The sequence below is a fragment of the Taeniopygia guttata genome, chromosome 12 (genome assembly GCF_048771995.1).
Source record: "Taeniopygia guttata chromosome 12, bTaeGut7.mat, whole genome shotgun sequence".
NCBI lineage: Eukaryota > Metazoa > Chordata > Aves > Passeriformes > Estrildidae > Taeniopygia > Taeniopygia guttata.
Genome location: NC_133037.1, coordinates 9,771,930 through 9,798,632, shown reverse-complemented (window position 1 = coordinate 9,798,632; position 26,703 = coordinate 9,771,930). Strand labels below are relative to the sequence as shown.

The window sequence follows — 26,703 nt, the reverse complement described above, 5'->3', positions numbered from 1 at the left end:
GACACTGCATTTTGTGGGAGCATGGAAATGTTCTCACATCCCCACACAAGGTGCTGCTACATAGAAAGAAGGAGTTTTGTGCATTCCCTGTATACAGACTGAAAACTTAAGAGTTTTCTGTCAAATAATCTAGATTTTGTGTTCCAACTACATTACCTGTCTCATAGAGGGTACTGCTTCTCCCTACAACCCTTGCCTTTCTGTACAAGAAAGATGTACATCTGCAAATAACCTGAACCTACAAAATACAATTTGTTTGAGGAATAGAAAAAGTCTTCATGGCTCTTAGATTTGCCTGACTTCAATTATGCCATAATCATATTAGCAGCTATGCCTAAATATTAATATTACAATGCCACACCAGCTGGATTACTGGAATAGCCTCAAAGCAAATGCAAACTGAAGGCACATCAGTCCTTTCTGATTTGGAGAATACAGAATAAATTTAGGATTCCACTGTCTTAGCGGTAGCTGAGTTTACCCAGATCAAAGAAATTTTAAAAATCAAAAGCACAATTATTTCTTTAACAAGCTGCCATATTCCATACTTGTTTCTATGCTTTGTTTTCAGAAAGGACAGAAAAGCAGCAGATCTTAAGTAAAAAACACCATTCCATGAGTTGTCAGAATAGACCGTCCAATGGCTGGGAGAAGAGTTGGATTGTCTCTGTGCTCCAAACAGTAAATCAGAAAAAAGACTACTGTATCACAGGCTAGAAGTCCATCAAATAAAAAAGAGGCTCTGTATCACTGGGTAGGAAAAATTCTGAGACAATTGTTTACTGTTCCTTTAAGAACAAAATCAACTCACATGAAAATCTCTTAATGAAGAGGATTTAGGAGTGATGAGAGTTTTCATTGCAGCTTCCTTCTGATGGACCCAATATAAGCACACAGACATTTCTCACCTCATTAGCCTGAGTGTGTGCACCATGATGAACACAGCTTAAGGATGATTTGTGATATCAAATTCTTGCTCTGCAGAAGGATCTTCTTTTATATGAGGCCATGCATTGGCACTGCCGTCCATTTATGATTGATATTCCTTGACCTTAGGCTATGAGTTTGCAAGGGGGAACCTTTGTTGTGTCCACATCTCTTCTGACTAATGCTGGCTGGAAGATCAGGTTAAGAAAACAGAATTAGATGCATCAGGAATGGAGAAGCAAAACCTATGGCAAGAAATCAAAAATCTGAGGCACTGTCTCTGAAATGAAGATGATCTCTTGATTGTTGATAAAACAATGTGAGGCAGAGACAACTTGTATACAGCAAAACCAGTCACCTAACAGTGGCTGCCTTTTAGCTTTGCACACTTACAGCATTTTCCAGACTTCCTTGCTCTGAGGAAGGTCAGGAGAGGACAGGGACCACCTTTTTGAGCTGACTGACTTTTGAGAAAGAGAATGACAAATATGCACTCAATAGCAGATATGCAGATAAGCATGAACATCCTACTCAGCATTCAGCTCCAGTGCCAGCTCCTGATTATAAGAGAAATTCATGACCTAGGATGGATTTCCACCAAGGGTTAAATCACAGAGGTGCTGCACACCTTCTACTTCCACCCAGTTCAATGGTAAAATTTCTAGGGTGACCCTAAGCAGAGTCAATCACCATCAGATTTTCTTTTGCAGCTGTGCCTGTGCTACTTTTATGACAGCTGCACACTGATGTTTAGGGAAACAACTGGGAGATTTAAGAACAGTCCATTACAGCAAAAAAAAAAAAAAAGAACAGAGCTTGCTACCAGATTGAGATTTCATTAGATGAGAAATAGCTTTACAGTGAAAATCATGGGAAGCTCTTTTCAAAACTTGCATCTTAATTAAAAGAAAACACTTTTTCATTATACTCTCTTCATATCTTTTACATGAATGTAATGGAAAACTGAAAATTCATACAGCATCTCTGGGAAATGAAAAAATAATAATATCTCTGCTTTTCTGCAAAAGGCAGAAGTCAAATGTCTATCTGTATAGAAGGAATTTGCTTCATAGGCTTTAGAATTATGAACGTTGTGAACTAAAATAAAAAGAACAAATAACACACTGGAAAGGTAGAATGTCTCCTCTTACAGCTCATGACTCTAGGAGTTCAGTAATATTTAGATCCATTTATAATCTAATCTTCAACACATTCATGCATCAATGGTTGAGATGGCCAGAACTCTTATCCCTTGCCTGTAATTATTGAAATTGCATGTATTGATATCCATCTCCAGAAATTCTCAGGGAATTTTCAAGATACAATTTTATTAATATTCCTCCCATTGAACAAAGTACTTGAATACCAATATCCCATTTTTATGGAAAGAAAACAGTACATAAAACTGAGTTCCTACTGAAATCAATCCAGAACAGCATGAGGCCCTAGTTACTTGCTGAGCATTACAGTGAGCAATTGTGCTGGGGCTATGACCAAACAGTTTAATTCCTCACCCTGTATTTTTTTCAAAGCAATAACTTCTTCTTTTTTAAAGAAATAAAATTCTTCTCTAAATCATTTAAAATTATCAACCCAAAAAATAGCCACCACCAATCTGTCTCTTAATTTAGGATCCATTTTTCCTTAGGGAGCTATAAACACAAACACATTCATTTAAAACATAGTCATGCATTCATGAGACAGAAAAAAGTTTAGGGAGTTAGTTTTTTGTTTGTTTTTTTTTGTTTGTTTGTTTGTTTGTTTTAGCTAAATTATGCATTTATGGAAAAATAATTCCTGGCATGTAAGGTGAGATACCAGTTCGTTAAAAAAAAAAGTATCCCAATCTAGAATTATTTGAATCAATACATATAGTAGGCTAATCAGGAGAAATCATTGTACTAACATCTTTTTCTTGACAGTACAGCAATCTATATTGTAAGGAATCACTTTCTGACTGGCACTTTCATGTGAGACAGAACAGTCAATCAAATATGAAAACTGAGGCATGAGATGATGATTACATTATGCAATTGCCTGTGTCCAAGGATTTTAACAACCAATATTTCAAGGAGAATGGGACAGCCAGAAGAAAGAGAAATACTATTTTCTAGTTTTATACATATGTGAAATAAAGGCTAAACTGATTTAATTATGAAATAAAACTGCTACCTCTGTGTAAAATGTAGCTCACCTGAACCTACTTCTATTTGCACAATATCTATTGATCAAAATGTCTTTGATTTTTACAAAGCTAAGGATGGTTAATTCCTTACTGGAGGTTGAATCCTAGAAGAACATTTAAGCATCTCCCAGGAGACCTCAGCAGTGTTATGTCACCCAAATCAGATCTTTAACACTTAACAAGACTTGCCTTGGGAGAAATAAGGACAAGCAAATCCAGTCTCACCAGTGAGCTTATCCCAGACAGAAATGTGTCATGAATTAATCATACAAACAAACTCTTGTACCTCAGCTGGAATGGAATACTGTTTTTTCTTAAAAGGATGCCACAATCCCTGTGGGACTTCCAAGCTATTAATGTCTCTACTCACAAATGATGTTCAGTGTTCTAATGGGATATGGAAAATGCCAAAGCAACTCCTCTCAATGGAGGCAAGGCCAGAAATGAAAATATTTGCAAAACAATAAAGCCACAGGAAACCAAACCTTTTTCTAAGCTGTCAACAAAGAAGAAAGAAACAAAACAGCTTGGTGAAAGCAAGTGGCCCTTTGCTGAGAGAAGAGCCCCCAACAGCTGCTCTTTGCCTAGAGACCTCAGTGTTCTCAGAATGTCAATTATGACATGGGGAGGATGGATAATTGACTGGAGACCCCAAAATATGAATCCATCTGTTTAAACTTGTCATACCATGTACAAAATAGGTTTCTAGTAGTGCACAGGATTTTCTTCACACTCACCATAGTAACAGTGAAAGAATATTGCAATCAAGATGTTTAGTGCCAGAGAGAAAAAAGAAATTTTTTGGCCATTATCTGCCAATTTTTTTCAGAAAAACCCAGTAAAAACTCTTTTTCTTCACCTCATTCACCCCTTCTCTCTGTCTCCTGTGAGGAGTCCCATAGCTGTTCACAGCTGGGATTTCTGGCACAGATATGAGATCTCACCCGGCCTTGTATCATGTACAAAGCAAAGCAACACAGGCAGTGCAAAGGAGAGTGGCTTCATTGCAAAAACCAGGCCTTTTAAAGCAGTTAGCCAGTTACCAGTTCACACAGTTTTAAGGTACAACAAGCCCAAGCCAACCAAGCACCACGATGTGGACAGGCTGTGGTATTCACATTATCTCAACAGGGACGTGATTCTCTCTCCCAGGAATTTTCCTGGGAAGTTGTGAGACACAGTCAGAAAGCTCAGAGAAAGAAGAAAACTATTCTTTTCCCTATTTGTTGCTCCTGTTTTTTGGCACATGTGGAATGTGTTATGGAGATTTCTTACTGAAGAGTGATTTGTTAATGGCACATCAGTGAGGGTTGTTTGGATTGATTGGCCAAAATTGTGTCGTGACCGTCTGGAGACAGTCACAGCTTTTTCTTTGGTATCCTTTTAGTATGATATCATTCTAGTATAATATAGTATAAGACAGTATAATAAAGCAATTAATCAGCCTTCTGCTACATAGAGTCAAAGTACGTTATTCCCTGCGCAGGGCAGGTCACACAGTGCAGCTCTCACGGCTCTCACATTTCTCTACCCCTGTTCCAGCTGAGCCACTCTCCCACAGTCCCCTTCTGCTTAGCCTAAGTAGAGGCCTGAGCCATGATTTTAAAAGGGTAAAAATGCCCTAATTTTATAAGGCTTTACCTACATGCAACAGTATAAGGTCACGGGCAGGAGCAGAGCAGGTCTTACAGAAACCAATGCTTTATCAATTACCTTTCAGATGTCTATTTTATGGAGTGAAGTACCTCTAGCATTTGTGTTCTCAAGCCACTTACCTGGTGGGTATCCTCTGGAGGTCCATCTGAAAGAGATACCATTTAACTAAGCATGTATATTAGAGAAACCATAGACAAGAATGCTAAGCGTGAGAACACTTAAAAAAGTGTGGGTTTATAAAAGCCACTGACTAAATAGACTGCTTTACCCTCGATTCCTCTGGTTTATGCCATTTAAACAGCTTCACAGGGACTTTTAACCATTCTTTGAGATCTCTGATCTCAGCAGGCTTTTCAGAACTATTCCATCTAGTTCCCTGCCTTGGTCTTAGTTTAGCTGACCACAGGGGAAGGAGATATGTGTGTCTGTACACAGCCAGGTGCTCAGGACTCTGAGAAGCCACTCCACCCCTGTGTGGTGCACAGGGGACTGGGAAAGAGAGAGGGTTCGTATAATGGTTTCCACCAAAAGATCACATCATCCTGGATTAGGGGAACTGGACAGATATGCAGATTTGGTCTTTGTCCTGTGAATCCACCAGTAAGGGGAATGCTGGGCACCTGGACAAAACAGAATGAGCCATTTGCTTATGGTTCCATTGACCAGGGGAATGCAGACATAGGGGTGGAAATGCTTGGGCTATTTTGTCATGGCTTCATTGGTCAGGGGAATGTGGGCACCTGCATTGCACAGCCTGGGCAATCTGCCCACAGCTCGATCAAACAAGGAGCTGTGGGCATCTCTGATCTCACCAAGCAAGGCTGTTTGCAGCTTTGTAAGCAGCTGACAGTATAAGAGAAGAGAATAAAAATGATAAAAAAGAGCACAGTTAATCAAAAAGAAAACACTCTGGACAGGTGGGAGAGGTACCAGTGCCTTTGCTGGCAGCTGATTCTGTTAATGAAGGGTATTTGTGTCCCCATGTGCCATCAACATGCAACTGAACTATTTCTTAGGCATGTACCACAAGCTCTTTTGTGGCTTCGGCAAGCAAAAAGGAGCAAAAATATTTTATATACTACAAACATTTAAACTGATCAGTTCACTAGGAAGAAAGAAAAACAGAGAGAGAAAAGGGGGATCCTTATGGAAACAAAGATTTCACTCTGCTAACAGTAACAGAGTGAGTCAGACAGAGACTGTGACCACTTAAAAAGCAGGGCCAAATAATAGAGGGCAAGTACCTCTGCCATGATGGAAAAACTTGAGCAGAAGAGAAAACTACTGTCAAACTGGAGTTAGCACATCTAAGCCTGGAAACAGTGCTAATAGTTCTCTATTTCACTAGCAAGGACTGTGGTGCAGCCCTCCATTATCAACCTCTCCCAAAAGCAACAGAAACAAGCACACCCCAAGACACAGAGAAGGGCAGAGTGCTGAGCCAAAATATAACAGTCACTGTTAAACACCAAATTAGAACTGTGATGCTCAAAGCCCAACTGCTGCTGCTCTGGAGAAGTACCAAGCAGCAAAAATGCTGTGATGTAAGAGTAACAACCTGCAGACAGCCAGCAGGCACCAAGCACCTCGGGTCCTGTGTAGTCACTGCTCTGTAGCTGCTTCTAAGTAATAAACACGTGGCTTTGTGTGCAGACAGGGCTCCCTCAGCACCCACTTGCCCTAAGCTAAGCTGTGTTTCCAGCATAGTTCAAGTGACCAAGGAAAAAGTTCTGATCACACTTCCCACTCCTTCCACAGATGCCCTTAGTGCCTTTGTTTACCTGACTCTAGAACTCATGCTCTAAAATGCTTCCAGAAACTGGGCTGGCATTAACACTGCATTTATGCCAATAAACCTTGGATTTCTCTGATTGACACTATTGTCACTGGGTTCAGAAACACAAGGAAGTGGACTTATCTTGCAATATCAATATAATGCAATATATGTCAGGCAATATCAGACATATTGCCTGACTGCAAGAAGTGAGAGCTTACTGCTTTTTCCTTAAGATCATCTTGGGATATTTGCTGTGTATGCAGAGCACTGTTTTCTGCTCTGGGATGTGAACTCTCTCTCTTTCAGGTGATTTATCGTGCCTTAAGTCCGGCTAACAAGATCGAAGACCCTTACAGCCCCGAGGCTCAGGATCTCCTGAAGCTCACCAACCTCCGCCTGCTGTTGTTAAAAAGACAGGAATGTCCATGCCATGGCTCAGGATTGGTAGAGAAACCCCAAAGATTTGCCCACTATGCTATTTATGACCTGATCATCCGAGGAAGCTGCTTTTGCAATGGGCATGCAGAGGAATGTGAGCTTGCCAACAGGACAGCACTCGTGGAGAACATGGTGAGTTCCAGATATTTATCAGCTTACCAGACTTGCTACTTGCTTCTGCTGCCTCAGCCTAAATGTATATTTTATGGGTGATCCTGTCCCAGCCCCCCCAAACATATCCAAAAAAAGGGCAGCACAGTAAATCCACATTAGTGAAACCTACACCACTCTGGGAAAATATATTATACTCCTATTTCCTATACTCCTTTTTACAACTTCAGGTATAATAACTGCTAAAAACTCTGGAACTCTTAAACTCAAATAAATTGCTAAAAATTCTGGACCTCAAGATACCTATAAATTGAAAGGGATCTTTGTAATTGGAACAGAGATCCAACCCCAAATATGGGGAGTGAAATCTCCTACTTATATGCCTGCACAGAACTTAACTAATATATTTGATACAAAGTCTGCCCTAAGAATTTCAGCACCAGATATCAGATTTTCTGAGTCTGTGTGACATGAGCAGTTCTGTCATACTTAGGGTTTCAGCCATCACTTTTAGGCTTTCAACCTTCTGTGTTCTTGTTACTTTCACAGCAATGTTCAGGATGTGAAAATAACTTCTGCTCTTTCACTCTTTTTTCCATACATCTCAAAATAAGTTAAAATATTTTATTTAAAAAGCCAAACCTTGTAGTAAAATTATTCTGTAGCACTTGGAGTGTCCCTTCTCTGTTCAGTCTTTTATCTGCATTTGGCTCTAGATGTGCACAAGAGGAGTTGTGTTTGAATGCACACTCAGACATTGAAATTCAGAGGAAATGACTGATGACACCTTTCTGATTTAGCTGCAAGCATTGTGTAGAGAACTGTAATAACAATCATGGGAAGATTTAATCTAATCAAATATCCAGGTACATCTAGACACATACATCAGAGATGGAATTCAAGCCACTTTGAACTAGTTAATATCTCCCCTGGATCCAGAGGTCTCTGTCTCTGTATTGGGGTTTGAAAACCCAAATAACCCCTAAAATTCTAGCCCAGTGCACTCTGACATAAAAGACTCAAGAAAAACATCCTAAGCTAATTTCTGGCCCTTTAGATACATGGTACACTTGACATTTTGATTTATGTTATTTTGGAATGTGTATTCATTGTCATGCTTTCAACTTTCCTGAGTTCAGAGGTAGATGTTGTAAGATAATTAGGACTGTATGACTTTCAAATAATTTCTGAATCTGTTCCATCTGTGGTATAAATCCAAGATTCAGCTATACTATATGATACTATCAAATTCAAATAATATAGACCCACTTAAATCATAACTGTGTGGAGAAAAGCTGTTTAGAGAGTGGCTCATCCTTACTGCAAACTGTTAAATAGACACATAGTGAAATCAAATAGATGAATAACAGACTAAGTGAATGCAGCTGGTAGAAAAATAAACATTCTGCCCATCAGAAAAGGAAAACACAATATTGTGTGGGTTACTGGCATAACCACTGTAAACTATGACTGGATATTTTTCCCACTGGTCACAAGGGAATAGAATCTTTTTGTGCCATCAATGACTTCACAGGGCAGAAGGTGAAATAGTTTTGATGAAATGCACTTCACGAGTGACTCATGTCCCAGGAGACAGAGGGTGGATGCAGCACATGATTCTCACAGATATTATCAAGTCTTTGTATAAGCAAGAATTCAAACACAGCTGTGCAAAAAATAAGAAAAGCCTTCTGCAGTTTTAACTGTCTCTAGAATCCTAGAGGAGACCTGGAAAATACCACAAGTGGGCTGGTTTGTGTCCTCACATAAAGGTGTGATCAAGCACACCCAAACCATCCATTAGTGAAAGCTTGTTGCATGAGATGTTACTGACAAAGAACATTCAAACCTTCAGTAGCTGTTCCAGTTTTAACATTTTGAAAGCTCTGTAGTGCCTGCCTAAATAATCTCTGCTGCAAATAAAGGTGATTCCTCCTTGTCTCCTCTTCCCCAATGACCAAAGCAAGCAGTAGATCCTCCTTCTGCAGATGTGATTGGAAGGTTTTCTCCATATCCTTCTTTAGGTTCTATTTTTTTTTGTATTAACCAGAGAAGTGTGAAACCTTAGGTAGTAAAAATTCAAAATTTTACTCCCGGATCACACAAGACTGGAGTAAAGATGATCATGCTACTGTATTCATCTTTTCTGTATTTTAGACATTATAACTTAAGTCTTTCTCAAACACAAACCAAAACTCACTCCTGGAAGATCCAGGTCCCTGGATCCTTTTGTATTTTACCTAATATTTACCAATAATGATATTGTAGTGGTGAGGGGAGAGCTCACATCAGTCCAGATCTCAGCCGGCATGAGGGAGTTTATGTGTGTGTCTAATCTTTTGGCTTGAAATACAGCAATATCCTTGTCTACAAGCAGGAGGAAAAGGCCTTTGTTGTTGAGGGCCCAACACCAATGATACAGTTCCCATCACCAAACCTACACTGCAAAATATCTTTGCCATTTTGCAATTCCTTGGCAGAGGAAAGGTGCTCTGCTTTCAGTCACATGGTAATGGTGACCCACATAAAACAGGGTGTGGAAAAGATGTTACAAACACTGCACATCCAGAAATAATCCGATTCAATCCACAGGCCACATCTAATATTTAAGGTACACATGAGCAGATCAAGTCCTGAGACTGGTGTGGATGATGTCACGTCATCCACAGATTGAAAGCAGATCAGCTTTGTTTCCTGGGCTGCTGTTAGGTAGCTAAATAAAATGCTGCAAAAAATAAAGACCTCCACGGAAAGTCTTAAGTAATATGAGTTTCAGCCTCTTAATTGTTTATAGTCCTCCTATGATGTATTGATCTTCTGTCGTTGACAAAAACAACAAAAAAATTAATGTAGAATACAACTGTAATTGTTTGATGTGGGATAGGACCAAAATCTGAGACCATTCTGTGCTTGGGTCTTAGAAAATGCATTATTGTGTTAAGTTTCAAGTCTGCTCTTCCTACTCTGACAGAAATCTCTTCCATTTGTAATATTCCTAATGCTGCTAAAGTGATACTACATGGAGGCTAAATAATGGAGAAAATTAAAGCAAATTTCTTGATATACTTGAACCAATATTTCTCAGCGCCATTTTGGAGGGACTGGATGAGCTATGGCTGTTAGATAATCTATCAATGATCAGTTTATCTGTGGATATGTCACTTCAGTCATGGCAACCCTTTCAGCTTCTGGCTTCTCCGCTGAGGCTGCCAACAAGAAATGCAGCTCCGTGAGAAGCAATGTCACAGATGCCACAGTGTCATAGCAACAAATGGATACAGCAAAACTGCAGATTGTAAACCCAATGTCCAAATGGTGCATCATTCCTCATATTTTGAAAGCCTACAGAGTTTCATGCATATTTCTGGTCATAAATTTGTGAAAATACAGTGAGATCCAAAATAGGCACATAGGATCCAATCAAAATATTCTCTGACTTCTTATTTTGGAGCAAAACAGTAATACTCACTCTTTCTGTCGGGCTTTTTTTCTTTAAACAAACCATGCACCCCCCTCAACACAAATTATCTAGACAACATTTCCTGTACAAACTACTGAGAATATAATGTTGGATAGGAGGAAAACTTTGAGATATCAATATGGGAGTTCTAAATAGGCAAGAAACTTCAGGACAAACATGTCTTGCTATTGACAGTAATGACTGTTGCTATTGACAGTAATGTTTTCTTGGTTTCTATTTAGCTTTTCTCAGATCAGAAAAGTAAAAGGAGACACAGAGATGTCATTCCTGACCAATCTTCAATAGCTTTGTATGGTAGCTAATGGCAAAATTCTCCTTTCTGAATATCACAGACTGCATTTTTCAAACTCTTACAAATAGTTTCCCAGGGTTTTTTTTAATTTATTTATTTTTTATTTTATTATTATTACTAATGGGGGATATTTACATGCTGCTACAAGTGAAACAACTGCCAGGACCCAGCCAGCTGAATGCATCTAGTCTTGTTCTATGGTTGGATGCAACAGAACACAATCCTGTCCAAGGAAGGATGTACAAAGTTATGTGTGTCTCTACAGAGCTGCCCAGGTTTAGGAACTGCTTTGATGGTCCCTTTTAGGTGAGTCCAGAGGTGCTTCCAGAACAAAGTTTACAAAGCAGAAAGTGCATATGGACAGAACACAGAATCTACACCAAGGTCCTTTTTGTTTGCCAAACATTTCACAATTCTCTTTCTAGCTCATGAGAAGTAAGTTCCGAAAGAGGAAAGCAAATGTGGATGAAGATGTTTTTGTATAAAGCTTTAGGGTTTTTGTCTTTTTACTTGTTAATTATTGGTACCTACAGTGCCAGGAAATTCTTACAAGTGGCCTCGGATGTTTCTTTTGCTTCTTTATCCTGTTTACAGAGACAAACTAGACTCCCTGTGGGCCTGATCCTCCACAATGAAGCAAATGGAAAGTTTTCCCCTTACTTCAAAGGGAGCGGGATCTGGTTCTAAGTAGGATTCCTTGTTTGGCATAATGGGGGTTACATAAGGTAAAACTTGCTTTTTTACATCAGTTTTCTAGGTGATCAGGCTCTTGTAACCCTTGTAAATATTATCTACCTCCTCTTCAGATGTCTTGCACAGTTCTATTTATAATCCCCAGCTAAGTTTTCACATTATCTGATTCCAGCTGTGCCCAGAACTCAGAGATGCAAGAGGTGTTACTTTCAGGACATTTGAACAGTGGAATTTACCCATTACTTTGTGATTCGGGCACTGAATATTAAAATACTGAGTCTCATTCCCTTTCCTTCTTCCTCCGTTCTTAAGACACTCCCCAAGAGTTGGTGACTACTGTAACTCAGATGCTGCACTTCAGCCTGGCAGCTGTTACTCATGTGCAGTTTGTTACAGACTGATAATGGAGTTACTGGCACTGCAGGCAAAAATAAGAGAACAGCTTGTCCCCAAAATCAATAATAAGGTAGAATTCAGAAAGAAGACAATTAGCAAGCAAAATGAAATATGCACTGAGAGAGATGAATTCAGGCAGAGAGCAGAGTTGTGTTTTGAAACTGTTACAGGCTGAGTAATATTATCTTGTTCAAAAAGCTCTTAGGGCTGTCAGTCTGAATATTCAGCTGAACACTATCACTGGTTTTTCTCCACCATTACCAGCTCAGTGAATTTGGAAGCAGCAGCAGCTCATTGACTCAGTGCTATGGAGATCAAAACCTGCATGGGCTCAGGTGGCCCTGCCACATTGTCCCAGCTCTACTTATCCCCATCAAGTTCCCACAGACTTAATTTACCAAAGCCACCAAGTATGAGCCAGAAACTGAGTTCCCTCAGAAAACAGCCGTATGTGTAGGAGTTTTCTGACACACACATGTATTAGGCCTTCTCCCAGAAAACAGCAAGTGATAGAGGAAAATAATGGCTTTTCTCATTCCTGATTAGAGCAGGAATTTAAACTGTCCATCTGCCCACAGCAGGCACTGTAATCAGGGACTTCCTCCCAGATCACTCATTCTCTTTGCAACTTTGAAAAAGTTGAAGGAAATTTTTAGTTTGGCCTCTTATAAGTTGCATGTGCCCTCCTTAGGACTTGATATTCAAGGATTTTCTATAAACCTGCATGGATATGTCTTTTCATTTGGAGAGAGCACAGAGCCCCATTTGAACTGTAAGAGAAACAAAGCAGAACAGCAGATACTCTTTCATTTAACCATACAAAATGACCCAGGAAGAGTCAATTTACTACAAGCAGGTAAGGGATAGCATCTGATGTCATTGCAAACTGTGGTATCCCAAATTTCTCTGGTGACATTACAGAGTGAATACAGAGTTCACAGGCAAACATTTTTTCTGAATCAGCAACAGGTGCTCTGACCTGGAAGGCTTCCAAATTTAACCTTCATTAATTAGGAGAAAAGCCCCCAAGTAGACTGAGAGTAGCCCAGGAGAAAAAGCAACAACTGCAACGCTGAATGGAAGGACAATAGGGAAAGAAACTAAATGAGGAGAGAGAAAGCAAGAGGCTTCAGGTATTACACACAGCTGAAGAGAGTTTAGAAAAATTTTTAAACAGCAGGACAAAGAGGTGGAAAATTTTCTCTCACTTTCTGAGCTGTGGATCAGAATTCAGGTGAAAAAGCTTTGTGCAAAGATGACTAAGTATCATGTAATTTCTTGGAACTGTTGTATGAAAACAGGATAAAGTTCTACATTATGTGATATAAATCCACCAGAAGTTACAGAGCTCGATGGAAGAACCATTGGATGAAACTCATGGCTGAGTACAGCAGGTCAAGCTAAGTGGTTGGAACTGATCAACCTGGCATTAAAATCCACAAAGCTATAACCTCCTCTATGTCCTGATCCAAAGCTGCTCAGGTGGTTGATGTACAAATCAAAGCCTTTGGCAGCAACACCAGACTTTTAACAGCATGGCTGTACTGTGAGACAGATGAGGGAATTAATGCAGATTAAAAATACTGGTGCCAAGGGAAAAATCCCCCTCGGTTTAGCTTTTTTCCAAACATGGTTTGGTTTTACAGCCCAATTTATACATAACTCAGGGTATGATGTAAGTGATAGCATAGGAAGAAACAGTAAGGAAATGTCTCAAATTGAGATTATCCAAAAAAAGTTTACATCATGAAGCCACAGTCCGAGAACACAGCTGCTATAGCAACATACAAAAGTGGGACTCACTTTCACATGGCCATTAAAGCCAGCGTGGTGGTGATTGAGCAAAGCAAAACATTTGTCTTCCTTTCCTGGACTAATTATATCCTCTAAATTCAGGTATGTCAGTTTATAAATGTCTACCCTTTGCAAAACTGATTAGAAAACTTGAAGTATGAAGAAGCTAGAATATCAGCATTTAAAGCAACAGTTTTCATCCTTCAAAGCTGACAGCTGCATTAGTGACAGGAGCAACCCCAGCTCAATGCACTTGGAGAGCAGGAGTGCAAGACCACAAACTATTCCAGGGGATGCACATGGGACTTCAGCCTGGTATTATGGAATGGGGAGGTTTATTCAATCATACAGTCTGCCTGCCTGCATCTTTTTCTCGATCCATTCCTCACAATAACTTCGGAAGACACCATCCAGTTTCAAAAAATTTGTGAAAGCAACTGAACTCTCAGTACAATGAATGGGAAAGAGCCTCAGAGATGAGACAGTTATCAGAGTAATGAGGAAAAGCAGATGAAGAGAGGTGTCATAAAAATAAATTTAATATGTTTCCAAAGTACTCAAATATTGCAACAGTGAGCACAGTGGAGAAGTCCATATAGGCCTAAACAATTTCTTATTTAAGGATCAGGATATGTCAAGTGTTGCCATAGGCAGTGTTGCCTAAGAAAAAAAAGGACAAAGTGAAATATAGAGGTGATACACAAATCCCCTGGATCTCAATTTTTCATCTGCTGTACCAGTACATTTATATGCGTTCATATAAATCAGTGTCATAAACTGCTCAAGCTTTAGCTAAAAACTGTTTTTTTTCCTAACTGGTGGCATGAATCTTGCCTCTGTTGCTCACACTTTGCTTTCAGTTTCCCCCACCTGGCTTGCCAGCTCCAGATGAAGAAATTTTACTGGGCCTTTTCTACTAATCTAATTTTTATATAGTAATATGTAAGTTGGCAAACTGGTGCCTATTGTACCTAAGTTAAAATATCAGTGCCTTCCTCATAGAATGTGTGGCTTTAGCTTACTTTTCTGTGGGAGTACTGGTTGGTATTTTTCCATTTTTAATATTTTTGCTACATTTTTGACTGTGCTAGGATGTTCAAGACTATTTACTCATTTGTTCTAATAATTTCAAATTTCATAATTCATGGTGATTCATTTCATTACATTTACGCTCTCTTCCAGACCAGTGTTAATGTCAAATAAGACAGAGCCCAGCATGCTGTTAGCCTGTGCTCTTCTGTGACTTGGCCCTGCTAGCCTAGAGTATATTTGACACTCTTTGCATGCTCTTGCCATGAATTTGTAAAACAAAATGAAGACATGTTAGCTCACCTAATTTAGAGTCTACAGGTTGTTCATCAATGCTGTCGTTAAACAGCCAACTGAGAGTTAAATTGTTGCTATGTGCATTTTGTAAGATAAAGGAAAAGTTCTATTTCATTAATAACTGTGCAAAGAGAGCTACAAGTTTTAGCTCCAGGCTCTGTGGGTTTCCTAAGAGAGCCAGGCAGCTGTGTGGGAATTGTGCAGCTCTCCATGAGGCTGCTGGGAGCTCCACCTGTTCCTGGAGCTGTCTGACTGCGCTGTCTTTTCCCTGGCAGGTCCATGGGAAGTGCGTGTGCAGACACAACACGGCAGGGGACCACTGTGAGAAATGTGCTCCGCTCTACAACGACCAGCCTTGGAAGCCAGGAGATGGGAAAACAGGGGCACCAAATGAATGCAGAAGTAAGTGGAAAGGAGTTTACTGACCCAGGCTCTCGGGGTGAGCACTCGCCATAACAGCAGGCAAAGCTCCCCCACAAGGACTTCTCTGATTTACAGAAACTGGGGATAAGTTGCTGGTCATTGATGGAGAAATCAGTGTGCAGGTCATTCTTCTGCACTGTGGCTATTGGGGAGTGGAATTTACAAGCCAGAAATCTGGTTTTCATGTAGCTACACCCCCCAGCATTCCAGGTTCTAGCAGGGTTTAAAATACTGCCAGGTTGGTTTGGAAAATGCCACCATGATTACTGTGCCAGTTGTGAAAGCCTGAGGGACGTTCTCCTGTCCTCACCAGAGTGTCGCTGTCACAACCACGCCGAGAGCTGCCACTTCGACCTGAGCGTGTGGCTGGCCTCGGGGAAGCGCAGTGGGGGAGTCTGTGACAACTGCAAGCACAACACGGAGGGACATCGGTGCCAGAGGTGCAAGCCTGGCTTTTACCGGGACAGAGGGAAGCCCATGTCTTCCCCAGAGGTCTGCAAACGTAAGTGACCGTGTTACACGAGGCAAAGAATGAATGGTGAAAGCATCGTTAAAAGAACAAAATAATTTCTATAGACTCACTAACTCCTATAGAGGCAACTCATGAGTATTACTATATTTTCTTTGTATTCTTTTCCTAAACTACAGGGGGGTTTGATCAAAGGTGATCATCCAGATTTTTTGTATCTATTTGTCCCTATGTTATGACACTTTTTTTGTGATAACAGTTTAAATTCTCCAAATGCATTGCCTCTTGGGGAAAGGTACATTCTTCTTGTGTTTGGTTTTAAATGAATATGGTTCATTTTCTCTTGAGGCACATTTTATTTGCCTGGGGTTTTTTTCTGTACTGCTCAAGACTGTGTGAGCCTATGTGCAAGCTGTTGTTAAATTTAATTTGATTGTGCAACATCTGTGCACATATAATGGATGCAGAAGATACAGGAGGCCTGGAACTGTGCATATTCACTTGGGAACAAATACACCAGAACTCAGATTTATTTCCAGACTCTACAGATATGTTATGGGGTGCTCTGCCCAAATTGATTGCACCATTAACACTTCAACAGAATGTGTTAAGGTGTGTCTCGGACACAGAGGCACTCATGGCTGCACACAGAGGATGTACAACCTCTGGATCAAGATATTTTGCACCCAGCTAGTCTGGCAAACAGCCTGAATCTCCCTCACTTAAAATAAACATTTCCTGAGTATCCTGCCAGGCTCCACATGTCTGATTCTATCTCACATCTGTTTGAGAGGTTGCCATTTCCAGCAATATACTTAATTTCATTTTTCCCTTTAGATAGTTTCCTTCCCCATAGCTCAGACATCACTTGCCAGCATAGAGAACTTCATCCTCTGTTATCTGACCTCTTGCCCACTGGCATACTGAGCTTTTGAAGCTTTTCTGACCCTTTCAGTGTGCTTCAATGTGATTCCTCTTAAACACTTAGGTTACTCCTGTCCCTAGGATTGTGAGTCCTGTGATATTACTTAAACTTTCTTGCCCAACATATCCAATGTTTCTGCTCTTTTGCCTTCTTCCCACTGGAACTTGGTGACAGCAGATTGCTTCCACACAACCTTTTCTTCTTTTCACGATGCTCATCACAGAACATGGACCAGCAGACAGGGCAGAGGGTGAGCTTATCTGGCTCACCCTGTATCCTGTAGTGTTCTATGGTGACCCCTTTCTAGTTCTGTTTGTACTCTGAGCAGATTTGTTACAGGAAAATATTGCAATGAGAGCAAATTGTTATGCCAGAAGATTAGCTTTCACTCCCATAGCACCTGAAAGAATCTGTGGATGAACTCCTGTACTGAGTAGCAGGGAGATGGTGCAGTAACCAGCATCATGTGTAATACTAGATAACTGCTGAAGTCAAGGAGCACTGGAGAGCAGCAAAGAGGAAAAAACCTTGTTTGAAAATACAGGCTATCTGTCTGGAAACTCTAGAAGTGTTTGCTTAGATGAAATCAGACCTTGACTCTACGTCTGCCTCTCTTGTCTGGTCTGGTTACAGGTCTCTCAGTAACCCCTGCCAATACCCTGCATAGCAAGAGAAAAACTGTTCAGAAATTTACCTTGTTAAAAGAGCTTTATTCCTGTCGTGCCAGTGAAGCACAACAATGTTCTTTTCACCTGGGAAGGTGCTGCTGCCAGCAGAATGCCCCCAAATGCAATTGTCTCCACTTTGAGTTGCATGCTCAGGCCTAGAGAGCTGCCATCCTGCTTTAGTCACTGAAAGTTATATGTCTTTTCTAGGCTTCTTGTTCTGTCAGTGGAGAAAAAGAGGGACCTCAGGGGAATTATTTATAGCAGTCTAAGGTAGATGCCTAAAACAGATTGACTGAATTGCCCTCTAAAGCATATCTATTTCCTTAAGAGGTACTCTGGATCACTAGCCTGCACTAGAGTTTCTCTTAGCTGAGATTAATTTAATGGGTTTGATTCAGCAGCAAAGGTAAGCACAACCCTATCTGTGAATGATTCAAGTCAGTGGGACCTTTCCCAGGGGTGGGAAGGCATTCATGAATGCTTGCCATATCAAGATATAAGGAAAGGGCATTGCAGCCCACTTGGCTTTTACAGCAGCTGTGTGCATGATGCTTGTACCTCTGTGGGAATAGGAGGTATTCTGGATAAAACTACAGAGTTCAGAGAAAACTGGGAAGTAGGTGGTTAATTTGTGACTTTTCCCTTTTATTTAAGGCAAATAAGAGAATTGCCACAATAAGATTTGACAAATTCCCATTATAGGTAGCACTTTGTATGATGGAAGACCTGATCACCAAACACTTCCCCATGAGGATTGCAGGCAGAGTGTAAGTGTGCAATTGGTGTTACAGTGCACCTCTGCAGAGAATTTTCAGGGAACACTTCACTGCTTTGGTTATAGGCTTTGGTTAGAACAGACTCGGTTTGATTGAGGGAAGCTTTTTCTTCCAGAACCATCATCAGCCAACATTAAACTGCAAAGCCTCCTGCAGGATAGAGGCCCTCGTCGCTATATTTTAGGTTGAAAACTTGCATTTACAAAAAACCTTTTCTGGAGTGGTCCAAGTTGTCCAGGTTGTGTGTCCCTAAAACAAACTCTGGTTTCTCAGTAAAAAATGTTTCTATTTTGAGCATTGCTATATATTAGACAATGAGACCACCAGACAGATTTTTGTCATACCTCAGCCTGCTGATTATAAACTGAAGAGCTGCCACTTCTGGATTAACATGTTTTTTCGGATTTACATGTACCAATTCCAAGGCATTGTCTCACTTAGAGAAATTAATGCAAACAGTGCCAGACTAACAACACTAAATGAAAGACCCACCCAATGAGCAAGTGTTGGAAAGCAGTAATAAACTGCGAACAGCAGACTAAATGGATGGTTTTAATGAGAGCAACCTAGTGCCCATCTTCCCATTTTGAGCTCAGAGGAAAAACTTTCAATGGGAGATGAAAACTTGACCCTTGTGTACAGTAGATACTGAGCTGGGAAAGGAAGTCTGATGAAAAAGCTGAATGAAATGCTGTGCTAATCCCTTTGAGAAAGCACGCTTGAAGAGTGCTCTGCCATCCAGAGCAAAGTCTAGGTTCAGCTGTGACATCCCCCTCAGGCTCCCACAAAGTTAACAGGACACTGCTCAGGCCCAGAAACAATCTTTAAGCGTTAGTCATAATAATGAATAGCATTCTCTCTTAATCTGCTCAGAAAAAAAAAAAAAAAAAAAAGTTGTATAACAATTGGATCTCCTGGCACTATCTAAACCACCCTTAGCTGACCCTCCAGTGCGAGACTGCAAAGACATTCCCTCTGAAAAAAAAAATCTGCTGAAATTTGATATGGAAGCATGAATCTGCTATTCCTTTTTGTCTGCAGAGGTAGCCTGCCTCTGATCCCTTTGCTTCTCCTGTTCCTACCAGCTGGGATGAATGAGAGCAGGGTCATGGGCAGAGGCTTGTTTGGACACTGCTTAGATCTATATTAAAAAGAAAAAAAGGCATGAAAAGAGTCCCCGAGCAAGGCACACACCTGCCTGTTATTGGGGGTGACAACACAGGATTAAGTAGTTTGTATATAGACTTGTATGGGAGCTTTGACTCAAAAGCCTAATTGTTTCCTAACCAATGGTTAGAAAAGCTGCTGTATCCTTGGCTCTTTCCTGTGGCTTATTCCAAGGCTTAAGGGATCCTTCTGAAATGGCACCATCTTTTGTACTCACCCTTTGCTTAGCTTAAAAGTAATGCAGGCATGTAGACCCATTAAAAAGGGTCTCCAGGAAAACAAGCTTTTTTACTCAAAGAGCGGGGCTAGAAAATTAAAATGTGCCCAGATGCACATGCACACACACACGGTCTGAAAGGCTCTGCTTCTCGTCCTTTTACTTCTGAGCAGAGGGAGTGAACTTTTAATTCTAATATCACAAAGGCCCCATCACATCTTGGTTCAAAGTCTGTCTTAATCAGCCCTGACCACACACAGAGCTGTCTATCTTATTTCCTTCCTTTAAGAAACATCATTGGCAGAGTCAATCCCCACACCTGACATACTTTAAAAATCACACTGGTTTGATCATATACTCCCAAGATGCATGTGTGTATATTTCAGACTCAAAAGACTATTTGATTTTTCATTTTGCCTGCTTTTTTTAATCAAATAGCCAGTCTGCTCACAGCTATATCTTATGCAGTATTATTAGACAAAAGCTTAAGGCAAGATACCTCATAGGCCATTGACTTACTTGGAGCACCTGATATTTTCCTGTAAGTTGGGACCATATTGTTGCAACCAATATTATATTTTGCATCTGTGTCTAATTACATGGGGAAGACAGCTGTGCTGAGGGCAGACAGATTTATTAGGGACTTGAGTGGGGATTGCAGTATGAATTATTCATTTTTCATTTTTTCTTGTCTCTTCCCTTTTACAGTAGTGTCTGACAAAAACTTGGTGTGGGAGTGAGACTAAAGGCAAGAGGATGCTTTGTGACACTCTGTGACCAATAGGAAACTCTATAGTAAAATTATGTTTTTCGCTACACTACTGTCAAGGGGAGAACCAAAATAAACTGCCCAGCTCTGAGCCAGGATTGTCTGCACACCGTCCCTAACATAATTGATGATGCCTTTGATAAACAAGGGCATTGTCACATTGGCTGCTATTTTGTTAGACAGGGAGGTGGATGGAGAGTAAAATGAGGTTTTGCCAAGAGAAAAGAAGCAAAAATCAGTGTGAAAGGGTTGTTAAATGTTAGAAGATGTTAAAGGGTAAGGTTTTGAAAACTTACTTTTATGTTTCTTTAATAGTGAGGCTTATTTGCAAATCCATGGTACTGTTAAACAGATAAAAACCCAGTCATCCACAGCTGCCCCTTCAGCATGTGACATGTGGGCTCTTATTTTAGGAGTTACCTTAGATGCACAACTGGGATTTTGGCTGTAATACTCTGGAAGCCAGACAATGTACCCACCCAAGCTGAAATGCTAAATAAACACAGTCTGAGTAAAGAGTTTGCAAGCCACTTGTATAACTCATCTGAAAGTGTTGTACATGTATTGATTCAGCTTGCTTTCTGATGCACCAGAAGCTGTCCCAGTTTCTAACTGGAGAATATGTCCCACAGTTCATCTGGGAACATTATTTTTACTGAACTGCAGCCTCAAAATAAAAAGGCACTTTTGTTTTCGGATTTCTCATCAGCTTTCACCAGTGCTTTCAGTCACTGTGCTGTAATATTTTCCCTTAGGAACAGGGTAGGAGAAGTTCTCATCTTCCTGAATCAGGTTCCAGTCTCAGCTGGGGATAGGTAGTCTAATGATGTGAGTTACCCATCTGTTAAGTGACTCTCACTGATGAAACCCAAAAACTAGAAATAAAAGGGAGAAAGGCAGACCCAGAGGTTGCAGAAATCTAAGGTATTTTAAGAGAAAACTCCACAGGCAGATCCTACATATAGTAATATTACAGAAAACAAACCTGGATTCAAGTAACCCCGGTGCTGGCAAACTCTTACTCCTTGTGTCTCAACCCTGTCTACCATGAAGGAAGGGTGTTCCCTGTCCTTATCTCCAAATCCATGACATCCATTGTTTTCAGTGACTGACAAACTGAGTCTCTTTTTTAGGGTGATGTAGTCAGCCCTGCAAAAATGGGGTGGGGGTTTGAAATCAAGTTTAGCAGCAAAAAATCAGAGCTTGCCTTTGAACCTGTCAGGGCTAATGAGCACTTCAGTGTTCCACCTGCTCTCCAGAGCTGACAGCCCAAGCCCTGGGTTTGCTCCCAGAGTCGAGGCTGCTTTGTGGCAAGCAGGCCAGGCTGCTGCCCGGCGCCAGCCCGCCCATTGTGCCCAGCACATTGCCCGTGACAGCACGTGGCTTTTCTGTCCCTAGGCTGTTGTGCCAGAGTCCCCTGAGCACAACGGGCCCAATCCACCCACAGCAGTGTAATAATATTATTAAAATTATTTGGCATAAAGAACATTATTTGGCATAAAGAGCACAGGGCATGGGGGAAAAAAAAATAACTATATGATAAGCAGATCATAAGAGAAATGCCCTTCTTCTTGTATTATTTTCAAAAGGTATTTTCTTTTCCCGAGTTTCAAATATGAGGTTGCAGATGAAAGTGAATTTGTCCCTGCTACAAATTAAACTCTCTTTAGTTATATATTTGCCCCTTTTCCCTTCAAAAGTGATGTGTGGGATCAGAGTGTTCATTTGGTCTTTTGTCTGTGAGCTCATGAAGAAAAGTAGTTTGATCAGAAACAATGATGGGCAAACTTCAAAAGCTGTGGAGATCATGCTTGGTTCAAATAAGCATCCAAAAAGGCTGGCCTCTGATCCAAGCTATCTAAACACCTTGGGTGTCCAACATTTAACTGAAAATCTCTGTAAAAGCAGGCCTTACCCATACAATTTTTATTTCTGTCCTCTTCCAGATGGATGAAGTAGCGATGCATTACCTTTTCAGTCTGCTACAAATGAAAGTCAGGGCATGCTGCTTTCTTAATACAAAAGAGAGCTGAAATATGAAGGCCTGGAGTTCATCTCAGTTCTCATTTTGATCAAATTTGTGTGAACATCAGAGTGGGTTTGTTTACTGCTCGTATTTTACTTCTGCAGAGCTGTTGGCATGAGGCTTGACCATCCCAGACAGGTTCTGCCCTGATGGAGAGGAGTCAACTGTGCTGGCTTGTACCTCCCTGTGTATCCCTCCCTGATGCTGTCACATCAGGAATGTACCAGTGGTGTGGCATGATGACAATTTATTGTCCATGCAGGAAGAGATGCCCAAAGGAGCTGTAACTCTGTTTTCCTGCCAAATTGCCTTGAGTTAATAGGCTGGTGTGAAACTGGCAACAGTATTTGAAAGATTTGGAGGTTTTTCCTCCTATTTGCTCATCTTTAGCTACATGTAAAATATATCTTGTAACTTTAGAAGTCTTTAATTCTGCTAGCCTTCCTTGAAAAGATCTGCTCATGCATTTGTAAAGAAAAAAAAATTATCAGCTTCTTCAAGCACATACAGTACTGCATTGTGTGATGTTTAGCACTTCAGAAAGGAACTGAAGGAAATTTGTGCATTCTTTGAAGGCAGAAATTGAAAATAAGTTTCAGGTCATCTGAACCACCTGTATCCACCCCAGGAAACAGCAGTTTTATGATCTCTGCGTTTACAGGAAAGGCAATGTAGGCAATAGCTATAAATCTTTTCCTTGCCCTTGCTAGTGAAACTTTCTGCAAAACACTTTTAAAGTGAGTTACCTTCAAACCCCTTTAAAAATAATCACACAGAGGAGGCTTTCTGGTATAACTTGAAAGCCGTGTGTGGTCATGATTTGTGTAGTAGGGAAAAGCACAAATGCTCAGTATTTCATGTACAAATGGTCACAGTTGTACTTGTTTTGCTTTGTCTAACAAAATAAAAAGAAAAAAAATGCAAATGTAGGCTGAAATGCAATGTTTAGTACTTCTGACTTAAAACTGCCGAGCACGAGGAAGACGGTACAAACTTATCAGCCTTGCAAAAATGTCACTTAAGCAGCTGACCCCGCGGCACCTAATTTGAATTGCCTCTTGCTGTGTGTCCATAGCCTGTGCCTGCCAGCCCCTGGGTTCAGCCAACGCCACGTTCAGCAGCAGCTGGAGATGCCACCCCCGGACAGGATTCTGCTACTGCAAACCAGGAGTGGCAGGTCCCAGCTGTGACAGGTGCCTCGTGGGCTACTGGGGCTTGGGAGAAAGTGGCTGTCGCCCCTGTGACTGCGCCAGAGACTGTGACCAGCGCACTGGGACGTGTTTCAATGGGTAAAGCCCTGCTCTGGGTTCACTCTGAGATGGGACTCCGCGAAATGAAACAAATTCTGCAGCAATAACAAAAAGTGCAGGGTGCACAATCATTTGAAAAGGTGGCTGTAAATCATAAAAGGTTTTTTTAGGCTACATTTGCACCTTTAAGTGCACTGCATTATCCAAGGCAATCTTGAACAGATGAATCTTTGCACTAATAATAGGCATTTCCACAACCCCATGGTACTATGTGCAGGGTCTTTAAATACATCTTTAATTTGGAAATAGATGGAAGAGACTGCAGAATCTGCCTCTCATCTGTGCCCAGGGGAAAATTATTTGCTGAGCAATTACAGTTCTACAGCAATTGCAGTTGTCCTCAGGTCCCAGTGAAATCAACACGTGGTCACTAAGTTACATAATTCCCCAAAAACAAACAAACGTAAGCAAAAAAGGCCCAATTTATAGTTACTTTAAAAAATGCTAAGTCAGCAGGGGGAGGCCTAAATAGAAGCCTAGACCTTGTGATCTCTATGTGGCATGAAGTCTTGCTCACATTTGCACTCCCAATCTGAAGAAAGCAAGCTCATCAGTCTGGGCACAGCCCAAGGCAGCTGTTTGTTTGTTGGTTGGTTTGTTTCCCTCCCCTGTGGTGCCCTAATGCAGTGCTGTGGTTTGTGTGTCCCCCAGCTATGACAGTGAGCCCTTCTTTCACATCCCCATCGGGGGACGAATCCCCGACCTCGTCCAAGCACCAGCCAACGAGAGCGAGGAGGAGTGGAAATGGAACGATCACGAGCAGGGATTTTCTGCACTGAGGCACCCAGGTACAGCCCAGAGTTTGGGAACAGTTAGTTCCAGTTCTTTCAACCTTCCACCTTGACTGGGTCTGCTCCCCCCATCTCCAGCTTGTCTGTAGTATTTAAATAATTTTCAGTTTTGCCTGCCCTGTAAAGATCAGCACTTGGCAGAGGTATCAGTGCCACCTACTGCATAACTTGATTTTTCTGAGATAGATATTGTCTTAATACCAGGAAGGATCAGCATTTCTTAGGTTATGGGATCAAACAAAGGTCTCATTAATTACATGATTTACAGCTGGATCTGATTCTTACAAATCTCTTCATTAGGGTGAGATTATTAACTGAACAATAGACCTCATGTGGGCTGCATTTTACTTGACAGTGTTGATCAGATTTCAGAGTAATTATTTTATCATATAACAAGAAACACATTTGTAAATCACTGAGCTCACTCTCCAACTTATTCATAAGGTTCATATAGATTACGGCAACTATAGATATCTAACTTCATAACTGTTGATTATTTGCTCTTCTTTTCTCTCTCATGTCCTGGCTCTTCTCCAACCTTTTGTGTTCTGCTAGAAAAGTGTGTGTGCAAAGAAAAGGTGCTCGGAAGCGTCAGTGACTTCTGCCAAATGAAATATGCCTATGGTAAGTGGGTGACATGCCCCCAAGCTATGATCATTTCACAATCTTCCTGCTATGCATATTGTTAGCTGATAGCTATGAAAAATGACAGGCTTGGTTAAGTCCTGAGAGGTAGGATTTCTTCTGCCTTTTTTGTCTAGGGACATGCCCAACTTCTGATCAGAACTTAAAAGTGTTTTTCATGCAAAGCTCTGTGGTGTTTCCTTCCCACCCAGTTAATTTCCTTCTTTACAGCACAAGGGGTGCTGGAATAATACTCAGAGGAATGATTGGCCTCTACATGAAGAAAAAAATGATAAAAAAACCTCACATCTGAAATTCCCTTGCTTTTACAGTCATTATGCAGGTTCCAATAGCCATGCTCATTTACCAAGGATGTATTTAAAACTGTTGCTTATGAACACCTGGCTCATGCCATCACATGAAGCAAGAGAGGAAAGCTCTGGGATCCAGAGTCATGCCAAAAAGATCCTACTAAATTAAAAGGAACAGAAATGTATCATGGCAACCAGGTGTTGGACCACAAAACAAAAATAGTTCTTCTGGTTTGTGGTGCAATCAATAGAATTTTATGTGACACGCCTGATAGGAAACTTCTTGACTTCCTTCCTGTAGACAGTCCCTTCTCACAGGACAGAGTTTTTGAAAGGCCAGTGTTAAAGCAAAACACTAAATTTTTCAAACTGGAAATATAACGTGTAGAATAAGTGCTTGAAATCAGACTGGTAGCTGCTGGTTGGGGTTTTTCACCCTTCCTTTGTATATATACAAGTGCTTTCCGAGAATTTCCAAGTGTTTGACATCAGCCCATTAAAAAATAGTTGCTAAATAACATAGCAAAAGGATGAATTAACTACTTAAAAAGCAAAATCCAGTTTTTATTCCCCAGATTTATTTAAAAGATCCATCAGTGAAGTAGACAAGCACTGTGCTTTCTGTACAACTGCACTTCAGGGGATTTTTTGTGTCTCCTTTCAATGTGTTAAAATTCTACCTTTTAGCAGCATTAACCAAAATTCATTTAGAAATTCATTGTTGGTATCTATTTGGATATGTTTTCTGGCAGTAATAAAAGCAAGAATACTGTCTGCTCATGACAAAGGGACCCATGCAGAAGTTGTTGTGAAAGTGAAGAAGGTCCTGAAATCAAGCAAAGTGAAAATTGCTCGGAGCAACAGAAGCATTTACCCAGAATCCTGGACCAACAGGGGCTGTACATGTCCCATTCTCAATCCTGGTAAGGACAAAATACTCACTGGGGGCTTTGCTTCCCCTGTAGACAGTGCTTAGGAATATCAGCTGTGATCAGCCTTTCTGGGGCAGCATCCTTTGATTCATCCCCACCAAAGCATGTTTGCTTTCCAGCTCAGTGTTCAAGGAGGGTGCTAAAGGCAGGAGGGGGGCAAAGGCATAAGCAGCAGCCGCCAAATCCCAGCAGATCTGTGTGCAGAACCTTACTGGAATG

The 26,703-nt window shown here is 40.8% G+C and overlaps 1 protein-coding gene across 2 annotated transcripts in view; it reads left to right on the top strand.

Annotated features, from left to right (window-relative positions):
• The window catches only part of LOC105759937 (netrin-4), a 43,106-nt gene that overhangs the window by 13,752 nt on the left and 2,651 nt on the right, over positions 1 to 26,703 (top strand). For both annotated transcript variants that reach the window (XM_030283185.4, XM_072934917.1), the window contains exons 4-10: positions 6,852 to 7,115; positions 15,352 to 15,478; positions 15,813 to 16,001; positions 23,592 to 23,805; positions 24,478 to 24,614; positions 25,173 to 25,241; positions 26,305 to 26,475. In XM_030283185.4, the coding sequence (XP_030139045.4) occupies positions 6,852 to 7,115; positions 15,352 to 15,478; positions 15,813 to 16,001; positions 23,592 to 23,805; positions 24,478 to 24,614; positions 25,173 to 25,241; positions 26,305 to 26,475 (1,171 nt within the window). The remainder of the gene's footprint in view (positions 1 to 6,851; positions 7,116 to 15,351; positions 15,479 to 15,812; positions 16,002 to 23,591; positions 23,806 to 24,477; positions 24,615 to 25,172; positions 25,242 to 26,304; positions 26,476 to 26,703) is intronic.